We start from the raw sequence: 18362 nt of genomic DNA, 5'->3' as shown, positions 1-18362 counted from the left end.
GAGCCACAAATAATGATGTCTCTTAAATTTAGATTTAAAGTATGCGCTATCGCCCTTTCCAAGGATTTCTCCCCCATTGTTTCTCTTTCGTCCAAATGGGGTAATATCGCCTAAACGTGTATAGACTTTATGAAACTTCATGGAGTTTCCAATATTAGTAGCAAAAAACATTTAATTGGCAACACATGAGACAGGGGTATTAGTTAAGTAAAAAAAATCAAAACATAAAAAATGTGTGTAAACAAAGCTAACCTCATTTCAAATAAATGATGTATAGAACGCTGTCCTCTCAATTCTTTCAAACAAAACGTCGTATTTAAAGTTTTTCGCCTAAAGAAAGAAAACATGTTGGTGCTAGTGATAAAGTAAAACAAATTCTGCCTTTGCCTCCTCAGAAGTTTTAGGCAACGTTCAAGTTATTTCGATTTTGTCATGTGTTACAGTTTGTGACACGCTAAACACTAATCGGCAAATAAGTTACAGTATGTTGCTACTTCTTGCTATACAAACCTATTATTATTTAATCATGTGTTACTTAAAAAAACCTAAAATTGATTAACGCTAAGGTAACTGCTATAAGTTAGATATTTTAGTACACCTGTTGGAAAGGATCAACGCAATACAACTGGTGAAGACTGGCGTGAATGGCCGGAAAGATTTCAATGTATACTGAAAATCAAACGAAAGCAGGGGGGTGGGGCTCGCTATTGAATTAAATACGACCAACTAAAGCAGTTGGTCGGCTACCCCTCCTTAAGTATAATGTTGTATCCGTCCCTGGCCGAAAGTGATAAACAAGTAGGCCTGGCAATTTAACCATCGCGGCTTCACTAGAACATTTGGAATAGGTTGTACAACTTCGTCTGAACGTCACAAGCAAACAGCGCGTAAACATGTTAAAGCTACCAATCGGAAGAGGGGCGCCAGTGCAAGGCTCTGTTGGTATGTGAGGCACCTTAACTCTTTTACTTTACCCAAAATACAGTGCTACGTAATATTTATTTTACAGGTTAAATTAATTTATTCCAGTAATGGGAGGTAAGCGGTACTAACCTGTTTTCGCTAAACCGCTTTGTGTCCTGAGAGGCTCACAAGTTATATTAGGCTACGGTTTGATGTTACTTTTTACGTTATACTGCGAGTGTTAACGAACTACCTTGCCGTGAATTAAGGGTGAAAACCAAGCTCGAATATTATGGTGTTATAATAATAAATGTTTTTTTTCTATTGTTCTAGTGTGCCGCATGCTGACAAAAGTTAAGAATCACCGATCTCACGGGTGGGTATATATATTTACAATTTCTGGATACTTTAATAGGATTATAAAGATAGAAGGGGAACACACAATAAGACCTATAATGAAACAATATTATCTACAAAATCAAAGTGGTATTAGGAAAAACAAGAACAAAACGAACGCAGTAATGTCTGTCTACGACGAAATAAGACTTAAACCTGTTGGAATAAGTTCTCAATGACAACCGACCGAAAAAAAGATTTAAATGGCCTAAATAACAAAGCATTTAATAAAATAAACAACCATAGCGATTGAAAAAAACAGGCTAATTCCAAAGCCATCGCTACGTCGTCTGGTCCTTATTGCGAACGCTAGTAAACAACAACATAAACATTTCCTGTTTACTCGGGAAATGCATCCGCGAGGGGACTCGTCAGCCACCGGCAGTGATCTCTATAAAACCTAGACGGCGCCACTAGCGGCACGCGTGAGCAATTTTTACAGCCAATAGAAAGTGTGCAAAAATTGCATTACGCTTATGGAGGAGGCAGCTGTTACGTGTTTATCAACACAGTAAACACCGAATGATGTTACGTGTTTATCAACACAGTAAACAGCAGCCGAACATTTTTTATTGCAACATTTTATCAAAATATTGCCAAATTCAAAAGGATTTAATGACGTGTTAGTATGCTTTGTACTATTAGGCACAATAACTTGTTTTTCGGCCTTGTTGATAAAAATATACTTCGTTTTTAGTGGCAGCAGAATAAATTACATCTTTTGCAACAAGGCAACAACACGTTTGTTGCAATAAGATGTATAGCTCACAGTTAACATTTTAAGCGACGTTTTTGTACTGTATTAAATTTAGCATCATTTTATTATTTGTCATTTTTTTCTTAAGTTTAAAAATGTGCGTTCGAACGAAAAAGTAGCAACTATTCATCATCTAATACAATTCTAATCACCAGAAAGTGGCTGCCACGCGAGTTCGATACGCAACTTGAGCTTGAAGTCAGAACTAAAACGTCAATCAGAAGCCCTCCTGTTGAATAAACTAATATACGTTTCAACAATTAAAACTAAATTAAAGTGTCAACAAATTATAGGTTTCGGTATTTTAATTAGGTAAGAGGCAGTTTACCGGATCACTAAGTAGGTAAATCAATGTATAATTACAAAATAGTGTATGCCAGTGCTTTTCAACCTTTAAAATTTCCATCCGCACTTTTTTATTTCGGAATATTTCCATCCGCACCAAACAGGCCCAGTAAATTTGCAACCTTTAGTTTTATTTGTGAAATAACAATAAAAGGGTTTGTGTATTAATACCGTGGTCTAAGCCTCGACCGATAAAAAAATAGATAGCTTAAGCTGCAATTAACCACTATACGAGACTATATTTACTGTACCTGTAACGCTTAAGTGGGCGCACCAGCTTATTTGATTGCTGTATTACACATAATAAAAAATAATAACATGCACCATTTTTATCCGCACGACGTTAGTCATCCGCATTACAATTTTTTTCATCCGCACAAGTGCGTACCATCCCACGGGTTGAAAAGCACTGGTGTATGCGTACTCCAGTGTGCTAGTAAAATAACCAATAGGTACTTTTTTGGTTATTTACCTGGTTAAAAAAGTAACTTTTGAGTTAGATCATGAAATTAATGCAATCGTCGGAAAATTAAAATGGCCAATTATTTTTGTAGTTTTCCTATGAATCGATAACAAAATATCTGAATACCCCTGTTTTTAACAGAATAAGAAAAATATTTCAAACCCTGCTGTTACCGGACTCCCTGCTATTAAGTCTGGTTCACACTAGACGCGTCTAGCGTTTACGTAACGCGTTTTTAAAAAACGCTTTCGGTTGCGAAAAAGTTGAAATATTTCAACTTTGACGCTTTCGGTTGGAAGTGAGGAAATGTGCCGTTAACGCTGGCAACGCGTTATGTGTGAACTGGACGACGATAGACGTTAACGCGTCTAGTGTGAACCAACCTTAAGATTTGCAAGATATCTTCACTACATCAAATGGATTTTTTAAAGGAAATTATAACTTAACCAAAAAATTGTTTAACATTGTTTCTAAGCTAACTGTAAACTTGAAGAATAAACTTCATTTATTTTAGTTTGATTTTTGGTGTTGATTTACATTCTTGAAAATGAGCCATTTTCAATAAAATTATGTGTTTTTGTAAAATTATAACAAATGTTTGCAATTATTGTGATTTTGTAGTTATTTACAATAATTTGTTTATTTTAGTTGAAGATTGAAATTTGCCAATATAAAATCACTTACCGAAGACTGTTAAGAATTGTAATTATGTGCTTGGAAAGAAAAAAGTGCTTAAAAAGAAAATTTTTTATTATTTTATTTTATTATAAATTCCATTTATTTCACAAATAACAAAAACAAAATGCAACACGAACATACTGAAAAGGGGAAACCAAATGACTACAGAAGTGGTGTGGGTTAAAGTCAGTTGCAATAGACGTTGTTTACAACAAACATAGCTGGCAAGGTAAACCCACAAAAATAGAAACTTCAGCTTGGTGTAGGGAACATTGCCTTAACATTGACCTCAGTTGATAAATCAGACCTCAGTTGATAAATTGTTTTCTAGTGATAAGGTCTATTTGTTCCATTAGGCTACTTGATGCTTGCTTTGGACACACTCTTTGCACAGCAGTGTTGTGCTGTGCAAGTTCCACTCTGTTTAGTCTTTGAAGCAAACTTATGCCAATAACTATATCTATATAAGTCTTGTTAGACAGAAAAATATAATGCAAAGGTTGACTAGAAACAGAAGACACTGTGCGATTAGCCTTTAGAGATATGTCGTCCATAAATTCAGGTTTCAAAATTGCTACATTTTGAGACAAATTTTATGTTGCTGCGCAACTTGTGATTTTTATAGAGACTTTGGGTAAATGTCAAAAAAATCAACTTGTCAATAAACTATTGTTGTTTGTGACGTCAGAATACCTACCTAAACGAATAAAGATTTTACATTTCACATACTGGAAGTGTAGCCTAATAAAAAAGTTAAAAGGGAAGTTTAATAGAACATGCTAATAGATTTCCTTGGCAGCGCAAAAATAAAACAGAGATATCGAACTTTAGAAAACTATGAATTCCTAAAATACAAATGTTTAGAATAGATATAGGTTTTATAAAAACAAAACGTGTAAATCCAAAACAAAAATGACAATTTTATACATTAAAATATATTTCATATAAAAAATAATTTAATTTGCTGCACAAACGAAGCTCTTGAAGACGATAAGTGGGGCAATAAAGAGAACAAACATAGAACCTGTAAATCATAAATGTTTTAACTTACGCGCCTCGCGCGTATATTCTTCATTTTGTAGTAGGGGTGGGCAATTAATTATTTTTGACCGCGGGCCGCACAAGAAACTTAACATGTAGTGGCAGACTAAGTCAACAATAGGATCTCAAATACACGCAATATAACGTCATACTCTGACGGTATAAATAAATAAGCTAAATTTCGGTTTAAATATCATGTCGAGTACATCGATCAAACCTATCTATATGTTGCGCCACATATCAGTGGTCAATAAATGGCCGATCGTAAGTGTGGGAAATGGTGCAAAACCCATTTAAGACCACTCTTTATGGGGTCACGGTGTCACGTTTAAATATCATTTTGAGTACATTAATGAAACTGGGTGAAAATAAACTTTATATCCTACTGTAACAGGGGAATGGTAAGTCTTAAGTTGAGGTTTTGATGCAAAATACATTTAGGACCGGGTCAAATGTAGCACATGTACCTTCTCATAAATGCCGATAGAGGGCGCTATGTTTATTTTTGATAGCGTTAAATATAGGAATCAAACACAAGAAACAGTCAGATAAATATCAGGTACATTCCGATCACTATCTAGTATTATACATATAATACATAAGTTTATCTGAAGTTATCAATAACCGCATAGTAATTGTCATAAATTGCGTAATACCTGTAAAACTACTTTACAATCCCAAACATTGCGTTACTCTGCCATTTGTCATTGACCATTGTGACGTGATATTCCTATTTTGATATGTTATGGCCGACCAGCTGATCTGTAGCAACCTGTTGTTTTGACGTGAATTTGTGGCAAATCGTGGCGTAGGATTCTACATAAACTAGGCTATGGAAAATATCTGCAGTTTTTGCTGTACCAGTTTTAGGTTTGTCATCACAGAAAAGCAACTTTAGGATATCTGACCTAAAAGTTTGTTACAATTGAAGGCTCGTCCGTGATCTATTCCATTGAACTGTGTTGGCTGTTGACCTAGTTTTATATGGTGGTGAAGCAAGAAAACGAGATGGAAAATATTGCTGAAGTTGGCAAGCAACTGTGTTTGACTGGAGCCGATTTCGCGAAGTTCATGAAAGAAAAGCAAAGGAAACGCTGTGGTCAAGCAAGCCTTACTGAACTTTTACGATTTAAACGAAGAAGTAACCGTAGTAAGTTTCCCAGTTCAAAACCCGAAAAGGTCCTTCCCAGTTTGCGGTGCGTCTCAGAATTACCTGCAGAAGTAGGTAAAGCTATCGGGCGCAACTTTGAACTGGGTCGATGTGAGTGAGCTATTCGTCAAATAGCAATTTCTAAAGTCGTGTCCTAAAGAGTTATCGACTTACCGAAAGGAACAGCCACCGAAGTCCTTGGAGTCTCTGTAGTTATACCCAGGGTTGCTAAGCAGTTCCAGACTGCACACAACCGTGAGTTGGCCCAGGACGTGTGTCAGCGTGAAAATTGTCAAAGGTATAATACTGACAATGAATGGCCTGTGACGGACGAGGCCGAATTCGAAAGAGCTCAGAGAGAAGACATGTCAATTGTTAAACTAAAGGAGGCAGCGGACGTAGTGGTTAAGAGGGAAGAAGCAACCGAATTTATAGAAGAAGACGGACTGCTATAAGAATATTTCAATACCCGAAACACAGCAGAGGAGAATGGATGAAACAACTTGTTGTGCCAAGTATAATCTAAAACAAGGGTCTCAAACACGCGGCCCGCGGGCCGCATGCGGCCCGCTAGAACATTTTGTGCGGCCCGCGTTGAAATTTTGGATTTCCAAGTTCTTCACAATATTTAAGTGTCACATATCTTTTTTTTTAAATTTGAGAAGTTAGAATTCACTCTAAAATTGCTCTAAAAACCTGAAACAACTCATTAAACTTCACTATCACATCTCCTTTAAACGCTACCATTTATGCGGTAAAATATCTACTATTACGTCACATTGCCTATTCACATCTGAACAGTTGTCACAATACCATTGTAAATTGCACCAGTCAGGTGTTAGTGGAATTGGTCATCGTTCAATTTGATTGTCGAGGTGTAGGCTAGCCTTGTCAGAATAAATTGCTATAGTTTCAAAAGCCAAATTAGACATGTCTTCTGCTTCGAAAAAGAGAAAAATCACAGACGAAAGAAGAGTTTTTCAAGATAAGTGGGAGGAGTTATATTTTGTCACCGCGGTCAGAGATATTTGTCATTGCCTTATTTGCCAGCAAAAGATAGCTGTTATGAAGGAGTATAATATGCGCCGGCACTTCGATACAATGCACCGCGATAAATATGATGCTTACGAGGGAAAAGTAAGAGAAGAAAAAGTTAAACATCTGAAGTCAGCATTTTGCAAACAAAGAAGTTTCTTTGCAAATATTAATCAGTCCAAAGAAGATTCTGTAAAAGCGAGTTTTGTTATCAGTGAAATGATAGCAAAGTCATCACGGCCCTTTACGGAGGGTTTGTTCATAAAAGAATGCCTTGTGAAAGCAAGTGACATTTTATGTCCAGGTAAAAAAAAACTGTTTGAAGGTATAAGCTTATCCCCAAATACAGTTGCAAGTAGGGTCACAGATTTAGCTGCAAATGTGGAGAAACAATTAGTTGCGACCGCAAAGGACTTCGAAGCATTTTCGATTGCCCTTGATGAGAGCACAGATGTGTCAGACACCGCACAATGTGCTGTGTTTATCAGGGGTGTAGACTGCATTCTAAATCTGACGGAAGAGTTTCTGGAATTAATACCATTGAAGGGTACTACAACTGGACGAGATATATTTCAAGCCTTGGAAAAGTGCTTCGAGAAACATGGCTTGCCATGGGATAGGCTTGTATGTTTGGCCACAGACGGTGCACCGGCAATGCGTTCTAGCAATGTGGGTGTAGTTGGATTTGTGAAAAACAAACTAAACAGTCTTGAAACCGAAAGAATCAGCTTCGCTAGTGTACACTGCATTTTACACCAAGAAGCCCTTTGTAGTAAAAGCCTACAAATGAAGGAGGTCATGGATGTTGTTGTTAAAACAGTCAACTTTATACGATCTCGGGGGTTGAACCACAGGCAGTTTAAATCATTTCTTGCAGATATGGACTCTGAGTACGGTGAACTACTTTATTATACTGAGGTCAGGTGGCTGAGTCGTGGAAATGTTTTGAAGCGTTTCTTTGCACTCAGAAATGAAATCGCTTCATTTATGAAAATGAAAAACATGGCAGTTCCTTTGTTGGCTGATGCTACTTTTCAATGCAATCTTGCTTTCCTAACAGATATTACACATCATTTGAATGAATTAAACTTGAAGCTTCAAGGTAAAAAACAAATTATTACACAGATGTATGACCATGTGAAATCGTTCAAAGTCAAACTACGTTTATGGTTGAAGCAGTTGGGTGAGGAGAATTTGGCTCATTTCTCAACTCTGAAGTCTTTAGGAAAAGTTGAGGCTGAATGCATGAGAGAATATACAGATTTGTTGTCTAATTTAATTCAGCAATTTGACGTGCGCTTTGCAGAATTTGAAGTATTAGAGCCGCAGTTTCGACTTTTTTCAACGCCATTTGCTATAGAAATTGACAATGTAGCCGAGGAGTTGCAAATGGAGTTGGTGGAACTTCAATGTGATACTATCCTGAAGCAAAAGTATGCAGAGGTAGAAATTTACGAATTTTATAGATTTCTTTCACGAGAAAGGTTTCCGAAGTTAGTCTCTGCTGCAGCAAGAATTATTGCAATGTTTGGAAGCACATACGTATGTGAGCAATTTTTTTCATCGATGAAGATCAACAAGACTGTGCTAAGGTCACGTATCACTGATGAGCACCTGCAAGCAACTCTGCGATTGGTTTCTGCTGACAAGTTGAAGCCCAATATCGAGTTCCTTGTTCATGAAAAACGCTGCCAGTTAAGTAGCCAGAACAAAAAACAACTAGCCTAATTCATCAACCTACTTGTGTTTATCTTTTATTGTGTTTATATTTGTGTTATCGTTTTATTGTGACATTTCATCGTGAATTGCGGCCCTTGGGTATTTTACACGTGCCCATTTGGCCCTCAGAGCATTTTGAGTTTGAGACCCTTGATCTAAAAGAAAGCGTTATTAAGGTTGCCCATGATTCCATTATGACCGGGCATATGGGTATTAAAAAATCACTCGATAGTATTTGAAGGAACTTCTTTTCGTCTGGCATGCGTGAAGACGTAAAGCGATTTTGTCGATCGTGCTACATTTATCAGAGGACGGCGGAAAAAGGCAATGTGATAAGGGTCTCTCTGCATCCGGCGAGTTGCTGTGGATCTCATTGGCCCTATGCATCCTCCCAGTGAATAGGACAGAGATACATACTTACGTTGGTGGATTACGCGACGTGATACTCGGAGGCGAAAACGCTGAGAAATATAAACGGCTGAAACCGTGGCAGAGGCACTGGTCGACATGTATAGTCGATTGAGAATTCCTGACGAAGTGTTGAGCGACTTAGGGACTCAATTTGTTTTGGAGTGTATGCAAGAAGTGAACCGTCTTCTAATGATTAAGCATCTGACGACAGGTCCCTATCAGCCTATGCGTAATGGGTTGTAGAAAAATTTAACGGGACTCTAAAGAAAATGCTCAAAAGGCTGTGTTGTGACCAGCCAAAACAATGGAACAGATTTATAGGTGCTTTGTTGTTTGCATATCGCGAAGTTCCTCAAGAATCCACGGGATTTTGACCAATTTAACTATTTACGGGAGGACGGTTCGCGGTACTAAAGGAAATGTGGACTAACCAGACACGGATACGAAAGGGAGGTCAAGCTACCAGTATGTTATTAATCTAAGAAAAAACATTGGGACGACTCTGTCACTGGCCAAAGAAGAGCTCAAGAGAGAGATACAAGAGGTATTATAACAAAAAGGCCAAACCACGACGAATGGAAGTAGGCGATAGCTCTACTGCTGCTGAACAAGTTGCTTCTCCAGTGGAATGGCCCATTCACAGTTGTGGAGAAACGAGGACAGTGTGATTATGTTCTGAATGTGAATGGAAAAAATGTTTTCTATGAGAAAACATTTTGTGTGTTTCCCCTGATTTATATCGTCTTTGCAATATGGCCGTTGTACCGCAAGTAACACTTGGGTAACTTAAGCCTCAAAAAGTTTTTTGTGCGAAATTTTTACGTATTTTAATCAAAACTTTTGGGTCTATGCCCCCCACAACTTGATAATCGCTAATATATCAAGCAATGTACATAATAATGTACACACACGATGCGTCACACCCCCCTTTAAATTTAAACTAAAGTTTACATTTTGAAACAAATGTAGTCGCAATTTTTCGCGTCTTGATGCTTCTTTAAATTTGACTTTAACTTTACATTTTCAAACAACTCTATAAACGTAATTCAAGTTCGTTAGCTTATTTATTTATACCGTCAGAGTATATGACGTTATATTGCGTGTATTTGAGATCCTATTGTTGACTTATTCTGCCACTACATGTTAAGTTTCTTGTGCGGCCCGCGGTCAAAAATAATTAATTGCCCACCCCTGCTATAAAATGAAGAATATACGCGCGAAGCGTTAAAAACATAAGTTAAAACATTTGTGGTTTACAGGTTCTATGTTTGTTCTCTTTATTGCCCCACTTATCGTCGTCAGGAGCTTCGTTTGTGCAGCAAATTAAATTATTTTTTATATGAAATATATTTTAATTGTAATAGGGCGCAGCAGGCCGATGCCTTATTTCTGCAGCTCGAGGGACACCTTGCAACTTACAATTTCTAAACTGCAAAGTCAAACATCCCGAGCAAGACATACCAGGCACAATTTGTTTTAATCATCGACGGTTTAAAGAGAAGGCTCATCGGCATTTCCCAATTGTTCATTCTCCCAGGAAAACGGGCAGGCCGACCTTGTTTAGCTGCTACGGCTTTTTTGTGTGGGATCGCTCAACGATAAGGGCGCTGAGATTAGCGTTTTGCCCCGTTCGATATCGCTGTTTTTTGCTTTCGGGAAATTCGTTTTGGCCGACGTTGCTCGACCATTGCTTGGCTGCAATTTTCTAAAGGCACACGCTCTGCTTGTGGATCTTAAGCGCCAACGCCTAATGAACGCTGTAATACCATCCGTCGAATCAGAAGGTTGCCGCAATCAGGGCCGCGCCTCACATGCGAGTACAATTCTTTACTCTTACCAATGGACCACCGAGGCACTCTCGCGCTCGCCGCCTGCCTCTTGACTAACTCGCTGTTGCTACAAAGATGTTTCATAGTATGCTTCAAATGGGCATAATCGACGTTCTTCTAGTCCAGGGGTCAGCAAACTTTTCTAGTCCAGGGGTCAGCAAACGTCGGGCCGCAGCCTAAGTGTTGGCCCTTTAGCCTTTTTTAGTGGGTTGTGAGCTATTGTTGGTATTTGGTTTTATCTTGTAGTTGTGGGCCGCGTGAAAGCTGTAGATTTGTTATACTATATAATGCTGGTTTGACTGTAAAACTTTTTATATTGGCTCATTGATGCATGACAGGTCTTCCAGGTCATGGCCTCCCGAAATCGGAATGCAATTTTTCGCAAAAACGACATCGGTTGCATTAGTAAAGCTATTTTTGTAAGGAACTGTGTCGAATCATTGGTTAGGGGCGGAATGCGTAAATCTAAGAATGTTTGTCGTTTTTAAAAGAGGCCTTTTGCAGTCATACAGGCATAACTATGTTATTGAGTTGTGGCAAGTCACGTATAAGTTTTCAACTAGTTTTACGCAACACACATTCAGGGGTTGGATGTTACGTTTACCATTTGGCGTAGCTTTTTAGGTTAGCGTTAACGCAAGAATATAGACGTGAAGCGTATGACGTAAGATGCGACTAGTTGCCACTGGGCAGACACCTTAGTAGATTTTTTGTCTTATTTTGAACATTGTTCTGCCGATGATATTATTCCACTTCGGACTCATGGCTGTAGTCAATATTGAGCACACAAAAACGACTCGCACATAATAACGACATTTATTAAGATAAGTTTGACAAAACAGTAAATTGTTCTGCCAAATAGCGGTGAGCTTGTATATCTTGTCTACATAATAAAAGAGAAAGTTTGTGAGATGTGTGTGTGTTTGTGTGGCAAGATAAGGAGAAATTGTGATGATTGACAAATGGTATTTCTCAATTGACAAAATGCCGGGTATTTCGATGTGTATGGTCTCGTGAACCAAGGGTCGTGAGTTCAAACCTCACTGGTGGCAAAGCTACTTTTTTTTGTTTAGATTCCATTACGGTCAAAAAGAAACACTTTACAAACAATGTAGAGGTCAACTGGAGTACAACACAGAGAAAGGCGTGGGAAATTGTACTTTCAGCAGAAGATACCCAGCTTTAGATTGCATTTTTAATTCAAAGTGGCGCACAGACCCGCTTCATATTGCAATACTTATTGAATATATTGTACAATCAGAGCATTAGGATAACCGACTTTAACCACGCGATATGAAATGCTTTGAAACACATCACATGATTTGAAATTTCTATTTAGTGACACTCAGTTCAAACGTTCAGGCATAAGCAAATTTGTTATGACTTTAAAAAAATATGTTTGCATTATTTATGTCTTTTACGAAGATCTTACGAATAACCGGTAAATATTCTATTTAACCCGGGCAACGCCGGGTATTTCGTCTAGTGTTTGATACTTCCAGTATGTCAAATGTCAAATGTTATCCGTTTAAGGAGAAATTGTGATGTCACAAACAACTTAAACAATGGTTTATTGACAAGTTGATTTTTATTTTTACTTATTCGTTAAATGCGTCAAAACGTCAAGCTTTCGATGCTAGTTAAGTTTCTGCGAGAACCAAGTTGTGGATAACTTGTCAGGATTTAAGAGATAATATTTTCTTTTTGTTGCCTCACTTGCCGTTGGGTGACTACTTGTTATCTGGTTTTGTGTTGAATAATATGGATGTTGTAGAAGTGTTTGCAAGCGGTTTGCATTTGGAAAGGTACAATAAAGCTTTTTTAATTTGTTGTGGTTAAGTAAAAATCTGTTTATTTATTAATACCTCAAAAAATATTATATATATACAGTGGCGTAGCCAGCCGAAAAATTTTTTGGGGGCCAAAAAATTGAACTTTTTGTTTAGCTTTTGTCATTGTATTAACCGCCGTAACGAACACAATAACAATGTTAGCAAACCGTTTCTAGCAGCAACTGACTGAGTGTTAACGCAATACTCCATTTCCAAGAAAACCATTCAAACAGCAAAAAATGGCTTTTAAGTAGTAAAACCACATGAATTTATAGCAAATGTAATATTAACTACATCGTTTGTAACGTAACAGTGCATGACATTTGAAGGTGTGGCAATGTGGCATGCCTGTGATCAACTGTTGTGGTACTGCTCACAAATGCTAAAAAACAAAGTATTAAGAGTAAAATATTTATAATTTTTTTGGGGGACCATGGCCCCTCAGGCCCCCCTGGCTACGCCTATGTATATATAATAGCAATACAAAAATTGATCCAAACAAAACCACAAAGGTTGTAAAAGAGATCTAAAACAACTTTATTCAACAAAAGCAGAATACTATATAGTTACGCAAGAACGCATCATCAGTTCTGCTAATAACTGTAAACACAACGAAAACACCGAAGTTATATATGAATATAAACTATTAGCAAGTTTAAAATACCAATAACAGAATTACAATACAGTACAGTCCAGGTGTAAACCAATAGTGAAGTTAAAATTGCAAAAGAAAAAGGAAAAACAGCTATAATAAAAGGGAATCGCAATGCCTGAAGCAAAACACCGCCAAGAAATCGCAAAGAAATTATGAGGTCGCGCAAAAAGTAGGTCAATGAAAAGAGATAAAAACGGGAGGTTAAGGATTATTTAATAGTAGGTGTTATAATATGCTGAATATTTATAGTAACTCCTATTTTATTTAACCAAATATCTTCGTGAAAGTCCAGCTGTGCCATTTCGGGTTGTGCAACAAATGTTACATTGTAACATTCGTGTATTGGAGGTTTTTTTTCCAGTACATTGCTGTGATGTTTGGCGTAATGTCGCAGGAGGGCAGCTTGGTCGTTATTACCTGAAATGTCAAACTTTTTCCAGTGGTTTCTATGTGCAGTCCATCTGGTCGAAAATTTATTTTTTGTTTGGCCGACATACTGGTTTTTACATAATTCACATGTCGCGACATAAATACCGTAGTTAGCGCACGTTAGATTGCGTTTGAGTCTGATAAATCCTTGTGGGGTGTACAGCTTTTTGGAAGTGTTAACCATTGAAATTTTATATTTTCCATAATTGCCACACAAAGCACGTTTTCCACATGGACCCGACTTTTCATCCTCAATATTTTGGCTGTTAAAAGCCAAACGGCGATAATTTGTGAAAATTACTCCCGAGTGTTTGTGGGTTTTTATACATTATAGTTGTTGGAGGTATTAATTTCCTTTCTTTAACCGACAGCCTTAGTATTTTGGGAAACTGGGAGGGCCAAACTGTTGTATCCTTTGCTTTTCTTTCTTCTTTTTTCGGTGGACCGAAACGTTCTTTCCAGGTACTCCTTCTGGATGATATCATCTACCATATTTTTAGGAAAACCCGAGTTTTTTGTCGGGGGTATATTTTTTTTATTTGATTTTTTTAAATAAAAATTTGTGTTAGTGGGCCGTTCCAGTTGAACTTTCAAATATTATTTATTTCACTATTGTTAGTGGTTTAATACATTCGTTGCATGTTCTACATCAGGGGTCGACAATCTACGGCTCGCGGGCCGGATCCGATGAAATTCATCCGGCCCGCCGCCTCTTTGACAAACTAGGCACGATTCCATTTCAAATACTTTTTAACTATTTTAACTACGTAAGTGCGAAAAAGTTTCGCGCTTCGCGCGAATGATCCTTCTCCATTCGGTTTGTTTACGTTTTGACGCTGTCTTTTGAAATCAAGATTAGCGCTTCTTTAGTGTTGTGCCGTGGAAGACTGCCAAGTGCGTCGCGGACAAACGGAAAACGTATTCACAAATATTGGACATATATTTTTTAGTATTTTTTTTTATTTTTTATTGTCGGCAATGTAGGCTAATCAAAACATGGCGTTATACCAAAATAAAATCGCGCTCGCTTTGCTCGCCAGCTGTGCCCGGACTTTGAAAGGTTGACAAACACTCAACTAGATTAACTATTGTTATTGCGTTTCCTTAAAGTAGTTTTATTACACTTTTCAGTAGTTGTATGGATGATGATGTGTGGACTCGGATTTTAAACCAAACAAACGCATTTTATTCGCGCTTTGTGCCAATACTTTATTACTGCCTCCTTAAATGTAATTAAACACGTTTTTAGGCGCAAAAAAGAGCCGAGGTCCACCTGATTCACGGGAGTTTTAACATTTTAATAACATAATTCTTAGTTAACATTTTGTGCGGCCCGCAGAGACCTTTCTGAGTTTGGTTTTGGTCCGCGACTACAAAAAGGTTGCCGACCCCTGTTCTACATCTACAGTTTCCTTAACCTGTTTCTGCAAGCTGTACCAGATTTGGGTAAAAAATTTCCCCACTTAACTTATGGCTTAGATGCGAAAGGGGTTTAAATACGGCGAGGTATTTGGGGAATGATCGAAACATATATTTGATAAATAGAATTTACGTAGATAATGCGTACAGTTTTATTATTACATTTTGGCTAGCTAACAAAGCAATTTAATCATTCTCGTAAGATGGTACTTTTGCCAATGAATTTCTAAGACGATCTACGTGCACAATGGAAGTCGCACCGCGGGCCAATAAAGCGCAGCAGGCGTCTAGTCGCTTCGCAAGCTGAACAAAGCAAGCGAATATGACTGAATTCTGTTTTAAAGTTTTACCACCGCTAGATGGTAGTCGATAGCTACAGAGACTAAAGCGATTAGGTCGCCAATCGAAGGCCCCTAGGGGTGCAGAATCATTAACCTCTTATGCACACCTACATACCACTTGTCTCAAAATTTGATAATTCTACGATCTATACTTTTTCTACGAAGATCGGACAAAATCGGTCTAAAACATTTAATGGCAAAAAAATATATGCCCCGAAAATAAATTTTCGGCACATATAAATAAACAAGATATACAAGCTCACCGAAAAGCCATTGCAGACTCACCAAATCTGTCGATCAATGATGCAAGCAGAGCAGACCAGAAAAACAACTAGCCTGCAGTGAGGTTCGAACTCACGACCTCCGGTCAAGCCGGGACCGTCGCTCTACCAACTGAGCTATGCAGGCTCAGAAGGCAACGAGTCGAGAAACAACCATACGCCAAGCTTGCTCGATCTGTTAGTACAAGCAACTTCATAATGAAGGGGTAATACAAGCTGTATTAATTTTTGTGTTTTACTCAAATTTATATTGTTTTGTGTGCAGCCATTCACGCTATTTGGCAGAACAATTTACTGTTTTGTCAAACTTATCTTAATAAATGTCGTTATTCTAATAAATGTGCAGGTCGTTTTTGTGTGCTCAATATTGACTACAGCCATAAGTTCGAAGTGGAATAACATCATCGGCAGAACAATGTTCAAAATAAGACAAAAATTCTACTAAGGTGTCTGCCCAGTGGCAACTATAGTCGCATCTTACGTCATACGCTTCACGTCTGTCGTCTTGCGTTAACGCTAACCTAAAAAGCTACGCCAAATGGTAAACGTAACATCCAACCCCTGAATGTGTGTTGCGTAAAACTAGTTGAAAACTTATACGTGACTTGCCACAACACAATAACATAGTTATGCCTGTATGACTGCGAAAGGCTTCTTTTAAAAACGACAAACATTCTTAGATTTACGCATTCCGCCCCTGACCAATGATTCGACACAGTTCCTTAAAAAATAGCTTTGCTGATGCAACCGATGCCGTATTTGCGAAAAATTGCATTCCGATTTAGGGAGGCCATGACCTGGAAGCCCTGTCATGCATCAATGAGCCAATATAAAAAGTTTTACTGTCAAACCAACATTATACAGTATAACAAATCTACAGCTTTCACGCGGCCCACAACTACAAGATAAAACCAACTACCAACAATAGCTCGCAACCCACTAAAAAGGGCTAAAAGGCCAACATTTAGGCTGCGGCCCGACGTTTGCTGACCCCTGGACTAGAAGAACGTCGATTATGCCCATTTGAAGCATACTATAAAACATCTTTGTAGCAAGAGCGAGTTAGTCAAGAGGCAGGCGGCGAGCGCGAGAGTGCCTCGGTGGTCCATTGGTAGGAGTAAAGAGTTGTACTCGCATGTTTTGGTAGTGCATGTGAGGCGCGGCCCTGATTGCGACAACCTTTCTGATTCGACGGCTTGACGTTTTTGCATCTGCCGGTTTTATTTGCGTCGTAAAATAGGATTTAAATGTCGTAACGTGAAGTTTAATCTACCCTCCAACATACCACAGCATTTAACTCAAAATGTAAGAAGATAAAAGATGAATTTTTGCACCTACTTCTAATAATATTTAACGCATCAGTCATTTTAAATTAAACTAACTTAGTTAGTCATTCCAAAGCTTGTTTTTGGACTCCGCTGCGGTATTTTTGGTATTCGAATCTGTTCTGTCACTACATTCCCCGAGATGATTCCTAGATTTATATTTTATTAATGCGTTTTACTATTATTTGCCAAATGCGCTGTGCATAACCTAGCTGAATATTGGCCTAAAATTTGACCTTAAGTAATTCGTAGCATGCCTTGCGCGTTTCATGATGGAATGTTCTTTTGCAAACTCTTTAGGGAAATTGGGAAATCTCTGCACTTGGCATTACAAGTTAGTTGCTTGCCCAATAGCATTTGACGGAAACTTAAAGATTAGACGAAGGTTATCGTCAAGTAATTGGCTGCCCAAAAAAACGCTGACGACGCACCACATGGCTACATATATAAAACAGCACAGTAATTGCTTCACCATAGCGACAGGCCTTTATACAATCTTGCCACTCTCAAACGTACAATTAGGCGTAAAACTTCGCGATAAAACGTAATAAAAGGATACAATATTCTACTTTGAACATCCCTACTTGTGATTAAATCAAAGAACGTGTCAGGAAAATAAGTTACAATACGTTACAAGAAAGGTCATAATTAAAATCACAAATTTAAGTTAACAAGCAAATTTTATAAATAAAGACACTTGTGTATTTGGGTTTTGCAAACGACCTAGTTAGGAAGTTATACCCGTGGCCCCCCAATGACCTCTCTGTGGCCCCCAAGGGGGCCGAGGGCCACGATTAAGAAACCCTGTTCTCGATTTTAGAACAAAATACACTTTCTATTCGATGTCATAATTTTACTTTTTTGCCTCAAATCTTCAAATATCTATTTTACATGAAAAGAGGAAAAAAGCTTTCGAGTCACTGGTCCCACATCTGGCCTAATACAATGTAGCCTATATTTAAAATTACATTTCCTTGCCTTACAGGTTACAGCTAGCATACGTATTAGATTGGTTCACACTAACCTCGTTTTGCGCCCAATCGACCCATACCTCTCCCTACAGTTTCAGGCGTTATTTTGACCATTTAGGCAATATTACGACGAGTTTGGGACGTATTTTGACAGATTTAAGTCTTTTTCAGACGATTTTGATCTTATTCTGTAGTGGGCAGTAATCTGCGTATTTGGTTTTATTATGCCATTGGTATTAATACTACGGGTTTATAGATTTTTCTGCTTTAGGTATTGTTGCTTTTTAGGTTTTATTGTGTGTTCCCCTTAAAAGTGATGGGAAAGAACGTAAATATTTCTTAACTTGTTTGCAGATCTTTTTATTTCCCCCCCCAGCTTCGT

The 18362-nt window shown here is 38.0% G+C and overlaps 1 protein-coding gene and 1 non-coding gene across 2 annotated transcripts in view; both read right to left on the bottom strand.

The window, feature by feature from the left end:
• LOC146148640 (mannan-binding lectin serine protease 1-like) overlaps positions 1 to 326 on the bottom strand; it is a 75605-nt gene extending 75279 nt beyond the window's left edge. Inside the window, exon 1 of the mRNA XM_083387099.1 lies at positions 253 to 326. Coding sequence (XP_083243225.1) covers positions 253 to 257 — 5 coding nt within the window. The 5' untranslated portion in view covers positions 258 to 326. The remainder of the gene's footprint in view (positions 1 to 252) is intronic.
• Positions 327 to 15736: 15410 nt separating this feature from the next.
• On the bottom strand, positions 15737 to 15811 carry Trnaa-ggc (transfer RNA alanine (anticodon GGC)). The gene has a single exon. It is a non-coding gene; the product is annotated as a tRNA-Ala (tRNA).
• Between the last annotated feature and the right edge of the window lie 2551 nt (positions 15812 to 18362).

This window comes from Ascidiella aspersa, chromosome 4 (genome assembly GCF_963924565.1).
Source record: "Ascidiella aspersa chromosome 4, kaAscAspe10.2, whole genome shotgun sequence".
Classification (NCBI taxonomy): Eukaryota; Metazoa; Chordata; class Ascidiacea; order Phlebobranchia; family Ascidiidae; genus Ascidiella; species Ascidiella aspersa.
Note: the sequence above shows the minus strand (reverse complement) of the source record. Positions and strands in the feature narration are given on the sequence as shown.